Source organism: Oreochromis aureus, linkage group 2, assembly GCF_013358895.1.
Source record: "Oreochromis aureus strain Israel breed Guangdong linkage group 2, ZZ_aureus, whole genome shotgun sequence".
In the NCBI taxonomy this organism is placed as follows: Eukaryota; Metazoa; Chordata; class Actinopteri; order Cichliformes; family Cichlidae; genus Oreochromis; species Oreochromis aureus.
The window spans coordinates 23,759,250-23,774,488 of NC_052943.1; the positions used below are offsets into that span (position 1 = coordinate 23,759,250).

General features: G+C 39.1%; 1 protein-coding gene across 2 annotated transcripts in view; it reads right to left on the minus strand.

Moving 5' to 3' along the window:
• fstl5 (follistatin-like 5) overlaps positions 1-15,239 on the minus strand; it is a 180,294-nt gene that overhangs the window by 54,333 nt on the left and 110,722 nt on the right. Inside the window, exons 7-9 of one of the 2 annotated variants that reach the window (XM_031757945.2) lie at positions 12,208-12,374; positions 7,655-7,666; positions 3,970-4,090 (exon numbers count right to left, since the gene is read on the minus strand). In XM_031757945.2, the coding sequence (XP_031613805.1) occupies positions 3,970-4,090; positions 7,655-7,666; positions 12,208-12,374 (300 nt within the window). The remainder of the gene's footprint in view (positions 1-3,969; positions 4,091-7,654; positions 7,667-12,207; positions 12,375-15,239) is intronic. The other variant, XM_039621131.1, reaches the window with a different exon arrangement.

Below are 15,239 nucleotides of genomic sequence, written 5' to 3' on the forward strand. Positions count from 1 at the left end.
CATTCTCTCCTCTCCCGTTTCTACTTCAATCACGAAACTGATCAATGATCAGCTGATCGGCTTTTCTCTCTTGTTTATTTATCGCCCACTTTCTGCCAGAAAGAGGAAACCAGCGGATGTCGCGTTAAACAACAGCAGCACGTTTAAGCTTGATCAGCTGTTGTTAGAATTTATTTAATATTAATTTCTAGTACAGCTGATGTTTGCTGGAGCCACAGCTGTAAAGCTGCTGGTCATGATATCGGTTTGGTTATCTGGTGAGAGGGAAACATGAAGATGAAACCAGGAGATGTCCTTACTGAACCATCAGAGCTGAACAGGTGATGGAGAAACAGGTTTACCTTTTAGGTGACATGGATGAGTTGAAGGGAAGTTATGAGCTGTTTCTGAGAGACAAATAACACCAGCATCCTTTTCTATGAGCTGACAGCTGGTAACTGTGCAGGGGCGGGTCTAGCAAAGTTTTGCCAGGGGCCAGGTAGGGCATTAACAGGAAAGGGGGGACAAGGAAATACTTTTCTTTATTATTCTCATTTAAAATGTCTCGCTTTTAAAAAATAATTATCTGAGTCTTACAACAAACAATTGATAGATTGATACATATATACCATCAGAACAGTGTACATCACTGTCACAACAGTGTTTATTTTCATTCAAAGGCTTTATGATTTTTCCTATAATGGTGGGCGGTCTCTAGTCAAAATGCCTGGGACGCGATTTTTTTGTCCCAGTCCAGCTCTGTATGCAGCTCATCTGCAGTCTGGTGTTACCTACATCTTCCTATTCAGAAGGCAGAATTTCCAAGTTCTGAGTACAATCAAAAGCACCACGACTGCAGTTTTTGTGTTGGATGTAAAAAGCAGGCTAGAATCATGGTGGCGGTCAACGACGGTCCAGGCGTGGGATTTTTCTCGTGGAAATGTGCACATTATTTTTTCCTTTCTATTGGTAGGTGGCACGGTGCACTTGTGGCAAGTAAGCAAGCTAGAAGACTGGTACTCTTGCTGGGTATCCAGTTACGGAAGCAACACATTAACAAGAGAATTCTGAGTAAAACCAAAGTTACTTTCCCTAGTAACTAGTTACTTTGAAAGTAACGAGTAACTTGAAGTAACTGAGTTACTTTTTTAGAGAAGTAACTAGTAATGTAACTAAGTTACTAATTTAAAGTAACTTACCCAACACTGCAGGAGACTAATCAGCTGATAGTGCTGACTTTTTTTCACACAATCAATTACTAATTTTCAAATTCAAAAATCTACATTTTTATTCTATTACATGATAATAATTTTTCTATCAGGACACTACGTGACACCTGCCAACATTAGATACATAAGTGATATAACCTTCATTTTCTGTAATTTATGATGAAGGCCACTTACTTGAAACATTAGCATGCTTATCGAAATGATGAGAATTCCTTCAAGGAATTAAAATGTGTCAACTTTTCCTTAAATTTTATGTACTACTTTTCCTGTTTACACAATATTTGAACAACATGACTTTTGTTTAGCACCATCAAAAAGCCAATACTACCATCACTACAGGGTTTTCCCTGAATATGAAATATGGCTTTTATTTCCCTTTAAGTGGGGGTTAATTTACTCAAGCCCAAACACTTTTTTTCTGTATGAAATGACCAAAAGTTGCAGAAAAACACATAAACCTCTAAAGACAGGAAACACAGACTCTTTGCCTTAACTATATTTGAACCAGCTGTGCTTAGGTGTACAGTCACCCCCAAAGGCCCATTGTGAGCCAAGAAAAGCCTTGTATGAGGAACACACCTGGTTCAAAGATTTATTTTTGAGAATAGACTTATAAGTCTAGCAGAGGCAGACAGAGATCTCACTAGAGTATAAACTGGATTTTAGCATTCAGTCTTTTGGCCTTTAATCGAGTAAAATGACAAAAGAAATAATAAATATGCAATAACTGATTTGTATGGCCACTCGGAGGCTGCAGGAAGAAGCTATAAATGCAAAGACATCTAATGAACTCATTACTGGATAAGGCAGACTTGTTTGCAAACAGTTGCTTATTTACTCATGTTAGGCATTACACCAACAAGTAAGAAGTAAGAATGTCTTATAGTTAGAGTTGCAATTCTGACCAATAGTCAAATATTCATTCCAGCACTGTTTGCTGGACTGACTTCTACTCTGGGAAGTTTCTGAATCTTTAGCTGTTAAATGCCGCTGCCAGGTAGTCACTGTTTGCATTTTAATCCAGAGCATATAGTGCAAACCAACTTTTAGAGAAACCACTCAGGCTGCTAAACAATAAGACAAAAAGCTAGCTCTTTCAGTCTGCCACAGTTTTTTCCTATCAATTGGTATTAGTGTGACTACATCTTAAGACTATGTTTTACTTTTGGGATAATGCACTCATGCGGTATGAAAAACATCTCCCTTATGTTATCCTGCTATTAATTACGGAGCAAAAAGTTTTGAGATATTATGAATTCATAGAACCAGCTAAGAAAAAAAGCCCCACCACAGCAGAACCTGGCATGCAGTTTTAAGCAGTAGGTATGGTGACAACTATTCCTGAGAGCAGCATGATATTTTACCACTTACCCATTTACTTACAGTCTCCGTTAATAAAGAGTGCCCTACACAATGATTGTTTTGAAGTGATTTTGGAGAGGGACATTTTTCTAAAGGACGACTGTTCCAGGAAGAAATACTCAGAAAAAAAAACAATTTTCTCAGAAATGAATTTCTACTTTTCTACTCTTTAGAGGCTGTTTTAAAAGCCCATTATTGGCTCTAAATGCACCGCTACAGTCAAGTCCACAAGTCCATTTTTGGACAATGATTTTTGTAATTTTGATTTGTACAACACTGCAGTGGATTTTAACTCAAACAATGAACATGTGATTGAAGTAGAGACCTTCAGCTTTAATTCAAGTGATTAAAAGAAGAATTTCTCTAGGAATTACACTTATTTTTACACATAGCCTCCAATTTTCAGAGGCTCAAAAATAGTTAGACAACTGACTGACAATCAGATTGATGGCTAGTTATGATCTGTTCCGTTGTTATTTCATTACAAATTAACCTCTCGACATAAAGAAATGCTGATGCAAGAAAAACGCCTTCACAAAATCTAATCAAGTCAAGAACACGCTCAAGGAGGTGGATCATTGTCAAGGCCTTCATGAATGTAAATGCAGAGGGTTTACAAAGAGGTGCAAACCACTGATTACACTCATCATGAGCAGATTAGAACAGCTCATGATCTAACCTACCCCTAAACCCTAATCCTAACCCTTGCCCAGCATAATAGAGGTAGTATTGGTATGGTATAGCTTAATGCAATATGGCATGGCTGCAACTGGAACTGGGTCACTAGTGTTTATTGATGATGCGACTGGTGACAGAAAAAGGATGATTAATTCTCAAGTGTACAGGGCTCTCTGCTTAGATTCAGCCGAAAGCTGCAAAACTGATTAGACGGCACTTGACTGTGCAAATGAATAACGACCCAAAGCACACTGGAAAAGGAACCCAGGAGTTTTTCAAGGCAAATTCCCCTTGAGTTAAAGCTGAGAGTCTGCACTTGAATCACATCTCTGTTCTTTGATTTAAAATCCACGGTGGTCGCGTACAGAGAAAAAAACAAAACAAAACAAAAGAACAAAAAAACCCCACAAAAATGTGTGACTGTTCAAATACTTATTGTCATGACTTTTTGAGAGCAATATAAACAAAGACTGGATACAACCACAAATGTGACAAGGGACTGTGGGGGACAAATACAAAGAGATTATAATGACCATTGTGAGATCATAACACAACTCTAAATGTTAACAGTAAGTGTAAATTTGCCTTAAACCTGACAAGAATGTTTTTTCCACTTTGTCACTATTATTTACCAAATATAGATTTTCAGATGAAATCTTAGCATTAACCAGAGGCTACTGTTTTACAAATACTGTGACAAATGTATGTGAAAGCCTCTTACCGTTCACTTGAAGAGTGTGGATCTGAAACAGTTTTTCATATCCATCAGCATAACAGGTGTAGTTGCCCATGTGAGTAGTGGTGACCTTGGTGAAGTACAGAGAACCGTCATCCCCAAAATCCTACCACACACAGAGGGAAAATAAATAAATAACAGCTTTTATCACTTACAGAAAGCTACCAGAAGCAGCAATTTTGGCTTTAGGCATTGAGAGCTTGAAATGAATCGTTTCAGATGAAATGCAACAAGCCTGTGGCGTGCAGATGAGAATCGTTTATAGAACAGGAAATTAAAACTACCACATGACAACCAAAAAGGCACATTGCTGAGCTAATGGCCATCAATCTAAGTCAAAAGTTGAAGCCATTTTGTGCCACAGAAAACAAGTGCGGAACGTAACTGTCAAAGTCACAGTTAAGAAGAATTGTTTTCAGTTTTTCCAATCAGTGGCAAGAGATCTGATGGAAAGGAGCTGAGGTGACAGATGATTACTGTAGAAATTACACATCCATCCATCGGTGGTGGGGCTATACCAGATGTCATAGGGTAAGAAGTACACCCTGGACAGGTCAGTTCACATCTACAGTCAATTTAGAATCACAAATTAACCTAACCTCATGCATATCTGTGGACTGTGGGAGCTAGAGTACCCTCCACTGATACATGCAAATTCCACACAGAGTGGATTCAAACCCAGGACCTTCTTGCTGTGAGGCATTAGTGCTAACGGGGGGTCACCGACAAAAATCAAACAGTGTTTCACAAACAAAAACAGTGAAATATTAAAAATAACAAAAGCTACTTATTTGAAGTGTAACTGACCTTGAAAAAGGCAAAACATTGATACTTTGCTTTGTGTATTTGTGGAACATGCATGGACACAATGCTCATGTGGCTTATTTCAAGCAAAACAAAACCAAAAACCTATCTATGAAAGCCAACTGAAACATGATTAATTCATGCTGTGTTGTGGTTATTAAGCCAGAGAACAGAAAAAAAAAATGGTGCCGGACATGGAAGCAAAGCGAGCAGAGGAATAAATTGAAGCTGCAGCACAGAAAGAAGCCCCCAAAGCTAATGAGCCCATTGATGGTGTGCTGGCAAAGAGTGAATGTCTGCCCTCTTGGTAAGATCACACTGCAATAAAAAGTCATCTTCACAAGTTACTATAATACATTTTGGTACTACGTTGAGCCCTGGGGTAATATAATAATCTACTCCTAAAAATTAATTAAAGAGGTGCTCTTTTTCTGCATTGGATTCATATGAAGTAATAAAAAGACGTCTTCTGCTTGAAAGAAAAGCAAAAGTGTTTTTCTCTTTTTTACAACCCTAAAGGAGAAACAAATTTATTAGTTTACTTTTGACCTAAACATGCTAATAATGCTAATGCACAGGAAGTTACCTGGGATATTATGGTTGACTATTATTTATTTATTTGCTTTTTATTGAATCATTCATTAGTATTAGTGTAACTATTTATTGTGGTTGGCAATTTCACTCTTGAATTCCAAGTTGCTGAAACATGTTATGGGTTTTACAGTTTTTTTTTAAGGTGGAACTGGTAGTAATTTTAAAAAAGAAGACATTAATATTTTCAATCGGCTTCTATATTTGAGAGGAAAAAATAAACGTACATTGAATTATATAACAACACTCCTTTGAGCGTATCATCTAAATCAAGCGAATACATTATAAATCTTCTGGGACTACTTAAATAAGTGCCTGTTCTTACAATAACACTGAGGTGCACAGTGGCTTTTCAGAAATGAGCGCGCTGCGGCACTCTGCCTTCATTAGAGTTTTCACCATTGCCATCTAACTTGATGAGGGCCAAATGCCAAAACGTGTTCACTTCTGATTGCTGCTACGCTTAAAAAAATCATTCAGATATCTTTTAGCAGTGTGAACGTTTGCTCTTAAGAATATCCGTGATTCTGCTTCAGTGCTTCGGGTTTATTATAACTGAACACAGCATTGTCAAGACTCAGCCTTAATTACAACCCTCTATCAGAAAAGTTCATAAGAAGAAAAGTACCTTTTCTCATTAAATAGCTTTTAACATTTTGATCACATCTCTGCCGGCTTTACATCTTGACATTCAGCTTACCCTTAAATGTCTGCAGATGAGCGAGGACAGGCAGCCTTCGTGTTTACAGGCAAACTGGGTGTTTATCGGTTCATCCCGATGTGCTCCGATCTAACGTACAAGCTTGGTAACGGGTCGGGCTGAGTGAAGCATCAGAGCTCCACAATATGAGGGGAAATCGATGGTGCGTTTTGGCCCCTTGGGCTGAGAGCATATTGTGTCACCTTCTTAAATGAAAAATGAATGGGGGGAGAAATGAAACTCACAGGGGTGGAACGAGCCACGGCGGAGGCTGTCGACAAGATTCCTCCACCTCACCTCACCACCCTAACCTCAGCTATCAGCAGCGCCCAGCACCCAGCTCTGTGCACACGAAACAGGCAAGGGTAGGACTACTCGTAGGGAAAGGAGACAAGGGCAGGCAGAGGTGGATTTACAAATAGGCCATAGTCCTCAAGAAACTATAATTAATAAAGCTGTCACTGCCCAGTCACCTCTGAAAGGACACTGAAGAGCCACCTCATTGAATAGCTAACCTGTGGTATGATGAGGCATTTCAGACAATGGCCTTTGAAGAAGTTTCCAGCTCAGCCTTGTGAAACTTTGTTAGAAGAACACAACATTTTGAGTAAAAATACCCTCCAGTGTAAACAAAGACGGAAATGTTTTTGCAATCCAGCTAAAAATAGGCTGTTCGACATTAAAATGTCAGTTCAATTTAATACAAAGAACCATTTTATTACTTACATCTGTGTACTTCTATCCATGCAAATATTTTCAGTTTTATGTGCCTATGTTTATGAGATTTCAGCTGCTGTAATTACTCCTGCGCCCCAGCACAATGGAGGTGAATGGTACTTAATCTGTTGAGCTAACAAAACTGACATTTAAAAAAGGTGCATGTTTTCATAGAAACACTTTTTTGTTTCAACTCCTCCTTATATAAAGTTTTGTATTTTGATTGTTTTTATGTTGGTAGGTGATTTATCTACGAATGCTTCATTGCAGATTCACTGCTTCGAATTGCCTTTTGAGAGGAAAAGAAAATGTTGGAAATGGATTGACTTAATCCACAGAGCTCACTCTCTAACTTAAGCAGACAGTTCCTGGAGAGAAATACAGCTGCTGAAGTTAATTTGTTTTGATGTTGCACGCATTGCAAACAAAATTCAAGTCACCTCTGTCATAGTGGGGAAAGCTGTAAATGTCAGAGAGACATATTTTTAAATGTGACATAAAAGACCTATCTGCACGGCTGACCACTACCCGGTATTTATTGGAATATATTACCCTTTAAAATAGCAATAAGGTGAAAGTATAATAGGCATGTAAAATTCCACCCTTTCCTATGCTAATAATCCTAGTACCTTCTAGCATAACACCTTTATTTTGACCAGATTACTTCTTTAGATTTAACTGTCCCATAAAAGTTTGCATGACAGTTCATGTATAATATTTTCAGACTTTTTTGTCCCATCCCTGAGCTGACAGACATGATTTGTTGTCCGCACTTTACAGCTTTGTGGGCTTTTTTTTTGGATGAAATAACAGAAAACGTGAATTGATGTCAGTTTGGTGAAACCAAAAACACCCTACCTGAGACGGGATCTGCTGGAGGAAAAACAGAAGTCAAAGATTTAGAGGTTCATTTCTAATCAAAGCATTTATGAAAGAGATGGATTCCAAACCAAAAAAGGGAAGCAAATAATAAAATACCAACGTTTTCTTAGCCACTTATCCAAATGGGGTCTATAGCCTACTACCAGCTGTCAAGGGGTGGAAGTTAGGTCACCAGTCACAGAGCAACAGACAGAGAAAAATGGCTAATTTAAAATCACCGATTAACCTAACAAGCATGCCTTTGTACTGTGTGAGAAAACCGGTGCAAATCGAAGAACCCCACACATTGACAGGGAGAATATATACACACAACCAGGAGATTTGTCTTGACACGTGCTCAGTAATTTAGGTACATTTCATCTCTTATCCATGTGACTTTTTCAGTCTCAGCTGACTGCAGGTTTCCCCAGTCTTATAAACAGCACAACTGCATAATGATCAAAATGATCATCATTATGTATCAATGAGCCACAAGCTCGGTTTCCTGATCATTGATGTTTCAAATTGTCATGAGCATTAATCAGTGGCCATGAGTATTACTCACAGTGAACTGGAGAATGTCTGAAATCACAGTACTGGACTGTTTGAACTTTGTTCTGAGATGGTCATTCCCTTTTACATAAATATCCGCTCAAACAGAATCCCTTCCTCATCCTTTCATCCAAAGAGTGGCCACTGGCATGTAGGTGTAAAGAGTGATGATTGATTGCAACCACTTAGCAGTGGTTACTTGGTTTCCTCAGTGCTTTTGGCACTAGCTGGTAGTAATCCTGCTGTGAACCTGACGCTTGCTTGAGGTGGACCATTTCTTGTGCATTGCATTTGGGGTTTGAAAGCCACAGAGACACAGAGTTTTAAAAATATGCATCGCAACTCTTCCAACACTTGTGACATATATAAGATCAACAATGCTTTTCACTTGGGCAGCGAGTGTCCTCCTTTCCTCTTGGATCTTGTGGCTCATTGTTATGCAGTGGTGGTAGTTTTGATTGTTATGCAACTGTACTGTTGATAAGCCTGGGGAAACCTGCAATCAGCTGAGACTGAAGAAGTCACTTGGATGAGTGATGAAACATTTGTACCACTGAAAATGTTGCATCCAAATGAACTCGATCAACTTTCTGGAAATCAGGAGTTATCAACCTGCCCTAGTGCTAACTCTTGCATCATCAAGTCTCAGTAAAAAAATGATAAAAATACACTTGTCTCAAATATGAAAATTTGCAGTTTTCGCAATTTGTTTCTTGTTTTATAGTGTTTAATTGTGGCATAACTTTAGGAGATTTAAGTTGGCCTTTCAGCTACTCTCTCAGAATCTCTGAGGCAAACAGCCTGTTGAATGCACACTGACACGGCAGCAAGTCACCCAGTACAGACAGTACAGAATATGAGCTAAGCTTCCAGACCATAAGATTGCTTTGCTAAATTACATATTTTTGTAGCTATTTTAAAACAGGACACTGAGTTTCAGTTATTTCATGTATTATCTGAAATGTGTTATGACAAAACTTGATTGAATCATCTATTAGAAACAGCACAGGAGCTGCATTCGATTAAAAAAAAACAGCTGCTGAAGAATTATATCAGATAAATGCCTACTTCAATGGATGTGATCAGAAGGGAGAATAAGAAACATTCAGATAAGCTTGTACTGTTTCCTGTGTTTCATCTTCTCCAATTGAAGCTTTAGTGTCTGTCTTCAAAACATGTCTATTTTTAAACACGTTCATGTTTTTTATCATTCAGATCAAAGATTTTGGTCCTAATGAGATATGTTTCTATTGTAAAAGCACTAGTTTAAGTAGGACGTACTACTCTGAAAGCTGCTGACAAATACTGTATACAAATCTCCTCTAAATACTCTTTTAAATAGATGGATTTTCAAACTTTTGAAAAATTACAAAAATGTCATCATCTGAACTTTTGGCAAAACCCAAGAGTCATCATCCCCAAAAGCAAATACGAAGGTACACACGCAAACTCACACACAGAGACATGCACAGTACACAACTGTGTCTTTGGCTTGGCCACTCAGGGAGGATTGAAATACTGACAGCCTTGGATGATGATGCAATAGCCAGCAACTGTCAACTTCACGGAATTACAGTAAGCTGCTTTGTCAAAATTCAGAGAGGCTCTATTGAACTCCAGGATACAAGCGCCCCGCTGGGATTAATGTGCAATTCACTAAGTCTGAGAAAGAAAAAAAAATCTAAAATAACAACGTTCTAAAATTGGGAGGGCCTGCGAGATTACACAGCATAAATCTCCCATGTGTACTCACAGGAATATAACTCCAATTAAGGCTGGCATCAGATGCTCACAAATATTAACAGACAGCAATTATACAGAAATTGTCTGCAAGGCAATTTGGGAAAGGGCTTGTGGATGCCAAATGCAGGCAAAATCCATTCTCCTCTCTGGAAAGAACAACAATGATTGACTGGATGTCTGAGGGCCAAAAATAAATCTGGAATGAGCTGCGCCTGTTCCACTGGTGGTTCCTCTTGATGCTGCGTGGCTTTCACACAGTATTCTGTTAAAAAGCAAGAGGCTGTTAGCATTCATGCTGATTGCCTTGCTGACAGTGTTTAGTGTAAGTGAAGAGGTAATCTGAGCAACAGCAGAGGTTGTAAACTTGGGCGTTTTTAGGTACCAACAAAAAAAGATCTAATCTGACAATCGCATACCCCGAGGATCAGACTAGATCAAGTTCTCTCAGTATGAAGTGCCAGATTAGTCCCTGTAGTTGTCCAACTCAGTTTCACTTCATGAAGCTGCACTGGCATCAACCCAACAGGCTGTGTTGTACCATAGAGCGAGAGGCATAGCGAGTATAATTTATGTGTCAACATTTACCACAAGTACTATGAAGCCCTGAGGGTACCAAAGTGGGTTAGGGTTAATTAAAATGCAAACTGTTAGCTGAAGCCTTCTTTCAACTCTGCTTTCTCCATGATGTGCAACTCAAACCTTGAGTTCTGTGGACGGACATCAAATTTTGATGCTTTCTGTAGGAGTAAGATGTTTGCAAACCACAAAAGGCAGAGCTCTGATTGATTACCAGCACAGCCTGTTCTCCTCCCCGCTCTCACAATAATGGGAAAAAAATGTATGAGTAGAAAAGGTGGAGAGATTATTTTTTATCCAAGTCCTGATGTAAAATCATAGCAATGTCTAACAGTTTTAAAATAGGTCATTTTTATTCCTTCGTCTATATGCTGTCATTTTTCCCAGCTATTGATGAACTTCAGAGAAAGCATTTTTTTCATAATGAACCTCATTCAGTAGCAGAAGCTTTCATCCCTGAGCTGACATTTGAATTGAAACTACACCTGAGCAAGATCTGATACTGGTCACTGTGGAAACGGATGACAGTGCATGAAAAGCAGACAAAGACCACCCCTCGTTGAGATGCTGAACTCTGCCGTGTCTTCAGGCAAAATACGAAGATGAAACAAAAACTGGTTCTATTGAATCTTGCAAAAAAAAAAAAACAATAAAAAAAACAAAGCAGTAAAACAGTTCTTGAAAAAAACATATATGAAAGAGATCAAAGTCTAGGTTGACCTTACAAAACCTTGCATTTCACTTTTTTTTCACTTCCATAAATCCTCTGAAAGATATCCACAGCGTTCTTGAGAAAAAAAATCTGACTTACGTATGGGGTTGGCACAGGTTTCTATAATAGTCACACATCACCTCCATCCAGTACCAGCACACTAGTTTAAAGCCAGTTGATGGTGCCAAGGATGACTGGCGACAGCTGGGCGCCTCTTACTCATTTTAAGGGTCATCAAGATTTAATGTTACATTAGTGGCTTCGCTGGGTTTCCCTTTATCTTCTTCGACAGTGTTGACTTAATTATGCACAGCAGTATCACACTCATCTTGGTCAGCCCAGACACATGGAGAGGAAAAGGGTAAAGCAAAGGAGCTCTGCCTCTGTACCTCTCTGTGTATCTCGCTACGTTAAGTATCCGTGCTCCTTTTGATGTGGATGAAAGTGACACAGAGGGCTGTCTGGGGCCGTGCATACAGATTAAAACGCCGACACATACGCACACGCAGTCTTTCACCAAGTTGTAAAAGTAGGTCCTTCCTCTAGGGCTGAACCCCTTCGGTATCCCCCTTCATCTTTTGTCTTTGTCTGAAATCCCAGCCCCTCCCAGCAGTCTCTAAACACAGACACCAGGAACACAAACTGACATTCCGGATTACTGTCAGGCCTACAACACAAAGCCAGTGCCAACAGTCAAATAAAATGCGCTGACAATCTGAGCCACTGCCAAAAGAATAAAGCTGAAATATGATGAGAAGAAAATATAGGAGGGATTTTTTTTGTGTAATTTTTTTCCAAAAGGAAAAAAAAAAGTGACAGCCCTGAAACTGCAAAAACTGCAAATTGGTGAGACTTGCTGCTGTGAAAATGCAATAATTAGACCTATTCAAAGTTATATGCACATCTAACTAGATTGCATCTATTTAGAAACAATAAATTAAAGACAGTTTTGACAGGTAGCTCTTACATTGATGTCTTCCAGGTTCAAGGAGTTCAGATACTGATGGTTTCTCTTCCACAATATAGGAGGTCTCCGTTCACCTGTGATGGCGCAAGTCAACACAGCACTCTGGCCCACCGTTACTGTTGTCACGCTGATTTTCTGGTCCTCTGGAAGGGTGAGCAGGTACGCATCTGTTGATGAGATAAACAGAAGTTAGAGTGGCTGTCTTTGGCTTAATTTATCATTTTTGAAACAATTAACCTGCTAAGTAAAAGTGGCCACTCTAAACTTTGAACATGACGGCTAACAGTAAAAAATTGAATTCAACTCAGTCATCCTATATTTTTTTTCTACATTGAGTATTCGCTGGCTTTTCATTCTTCTAATGGCTCACAATTTACCCACTGAGATGTTTCAAAATTCATGGTTTTCTCACATCTGTCTTTTAACGAAGCATAAAAATAAGAACACACAATACAAGCGTGTCTCAATTAGTTGCTACCGTCCTATAGCGGGAGACACTTCTTTTTTTTAAATATGCACCGAGGCAGCACAATTATTGCATTTTGCACAGTAATGAGAGGGAATTAAGTTTAACGTTCTGTAAATACTTTGCATAATTTATGTGAAGATACTTTAATGGAAGTTCTGCGTTATAAGCCTCTCTGCAGAGTCTGTGTCCACCACTACGTATTTCTTTTTTAGCTAAAAGAACAAACCTGACACTTTTGGGAGGCACCAGTACTACTCTTCGGCTGACTGCTAAAATCTCAACTGAAGCGTGGTGCTTTGTAACTTAAAGCTGGAATATTTTTAACATGCTCAGTGTTCTGAGAGTTTAAAACATCTCCATGCTGTTATAAAAGCCCAGGAGTACACACTTTCTGATGAAAGTAACATTGAAATCAAAAAAGAAAAAGAAAAGAAAAAAATATTCTCTATGTGCACAGAGGTTCCCCACGGAAACACAACCCCTCACCCTCAACCAGAGTTAGCGTTTTGCTCGCTTCAGTATTTCTGCAATAAGCCAAAGTGTTTAAAACCTAATTCTGATGATGATGAGACCAACACAGAGAGAGAACAGCAAGTAAGCCCGATCGGGTGGCTTGGCGAGAGGTCACCATGGTTGCAGTTGTTTAATCCCTTTGTGCATCCAGTATTTTGAAGAGACAACAAGTACAATATACAGTCCGCCATTCTTTGCTGATATTATGTAATGCGGCCTGTGAAAGAATGCCTTTTAATCTTTCTCTTGGGTAATGAGCAATGGAGCAAAAGGAAACAGAGACTCAATTTGTTCTGCTCCTAAGGGCATGAAATACAAAACCTAATGAAAGAGCAGGTCCAACAGTGTTCACTTGCCACAGCCCAGAGAATGAGGATGAGAACACCTTCAATTACAGCATGACTCCTGTGGCCCTTGTACCAATGGCTGCTGATTGCTTTTTTTTAACCTTCTCACTCATTTGCTGTGTTTGGTCCACTTGTTGTGTCTTTGAACTGTGAACTTGGCTAGCGTGTTAGATCCAAGCTAATCACACTGAGACCGCGAGAAAACTCATACTTCTTTTCAGTGGGAAGCTTTGAGTTAAGACTTCTAATCTCACATTTGGCCCAATGAAACCCTGTTTAAGCCCAGGCAAATCACTGCTAGGATTACATCAAAATTAGAGGATTAATGAGAGCCCTTTCTTCTGAGTGAAGAATAACTAAGTTTAAATGATTATACTGTTAGTGAAGTGTTGAACAAACTCTGCTGTAATTTATAAGGCTGCAGTTTCTTCTAGAAATTGTTTTCTTATTCAACTGATGAAAAAGTGATTAAAAAAACACTGACTACCACTGTAGCTCATTGGGGTAAGTCAGAGACCCGTATACCATTAGGCTATTGCATAAGTCTGTGCTTGAATAGATGCATTGAATAGATGAAAGAACAAAGATTCCTTAGGTACATCAGGAAGATGACCTATGTGCGTAGAGAATAACTCAGATAGCAGAAACCCAAGAAAGAAGAGGAGCAAGAAAAGGAAACATTATGGAAGGACAGATTCCTGCACGGCATGTACCACCAGCAGATGGAAGAAGTGGCTGATATCGTAAAATCCTATCAATGGCTGGCCCTAATGATGCCAGTACAGGAATGAGCTCTCAACACAAGATCAATAGAGGCTGGGGTCTACCACAGCAGCCAAGACCCAAAGTGAAGGCTGTGCAAAGATGCCCCTGACACAATTCAGCACATAACAGCAAGATGCTCGAAGTCTATATATATCCAGAACACCATAAACAAGTGGCTGGCATAGTATACAGGAACATCTGTGGGGAGCATGGCCTGGAAATCCCTAGCACAAAATGGGATACGCCCCATAGGGTGGTTGAGAATGACCAAGTTAAGATCTGGTGGGCCTTCCAGATAAAGGTAGATAAACTGGTGATGGCTAACCAACCAGTACTGATGGACAAACAGAAGGCCATAGTGATAGATGTAGCTATAACGTGATAACGACACGGTCAGCTAAATCTGTCATAACAACTTCAGGAAGATGGAACTTGAAAACCTAGAGGTATACCAAGGGCTGAGAGAGGAGATAGAAAAGATGTAGAAGATAAAGGCAACAGTAGTTTCTGTCGTAACGGGAGCACTCGGGGCAGTGATGCCCAAACTGGACGAGCTGCTCCATCAGATCCCAGGAACAACATCTGAGATCTCTGTCCAGAACTGCACAGTCCTAAGAATCGGAGAAGAGACCTCTGGTAGAGGACCCAAGCTTGAAGGATAAACTTGAAGGATGAACTTTAGATTTCTTAATAATTTTTTATTTTGTTATATTACTATGTGTGTCAGCACTACAATCCCCAAGGAGATGAAAATTAAAGTGTTTCCTTCTTAATAACAAATGATCTTGAACACAAATACTGAAGTTGAAAAGAAAAAAAAACATTCAAACAAACATAAAGAAACTTAAAAAGCAAACATATTTGCTCATTAGTCAGTCTCTTTTGTCGGTAAATGATAAAATGTCATGTGATGCCCAGCACAGACAGTATTTTTTTTA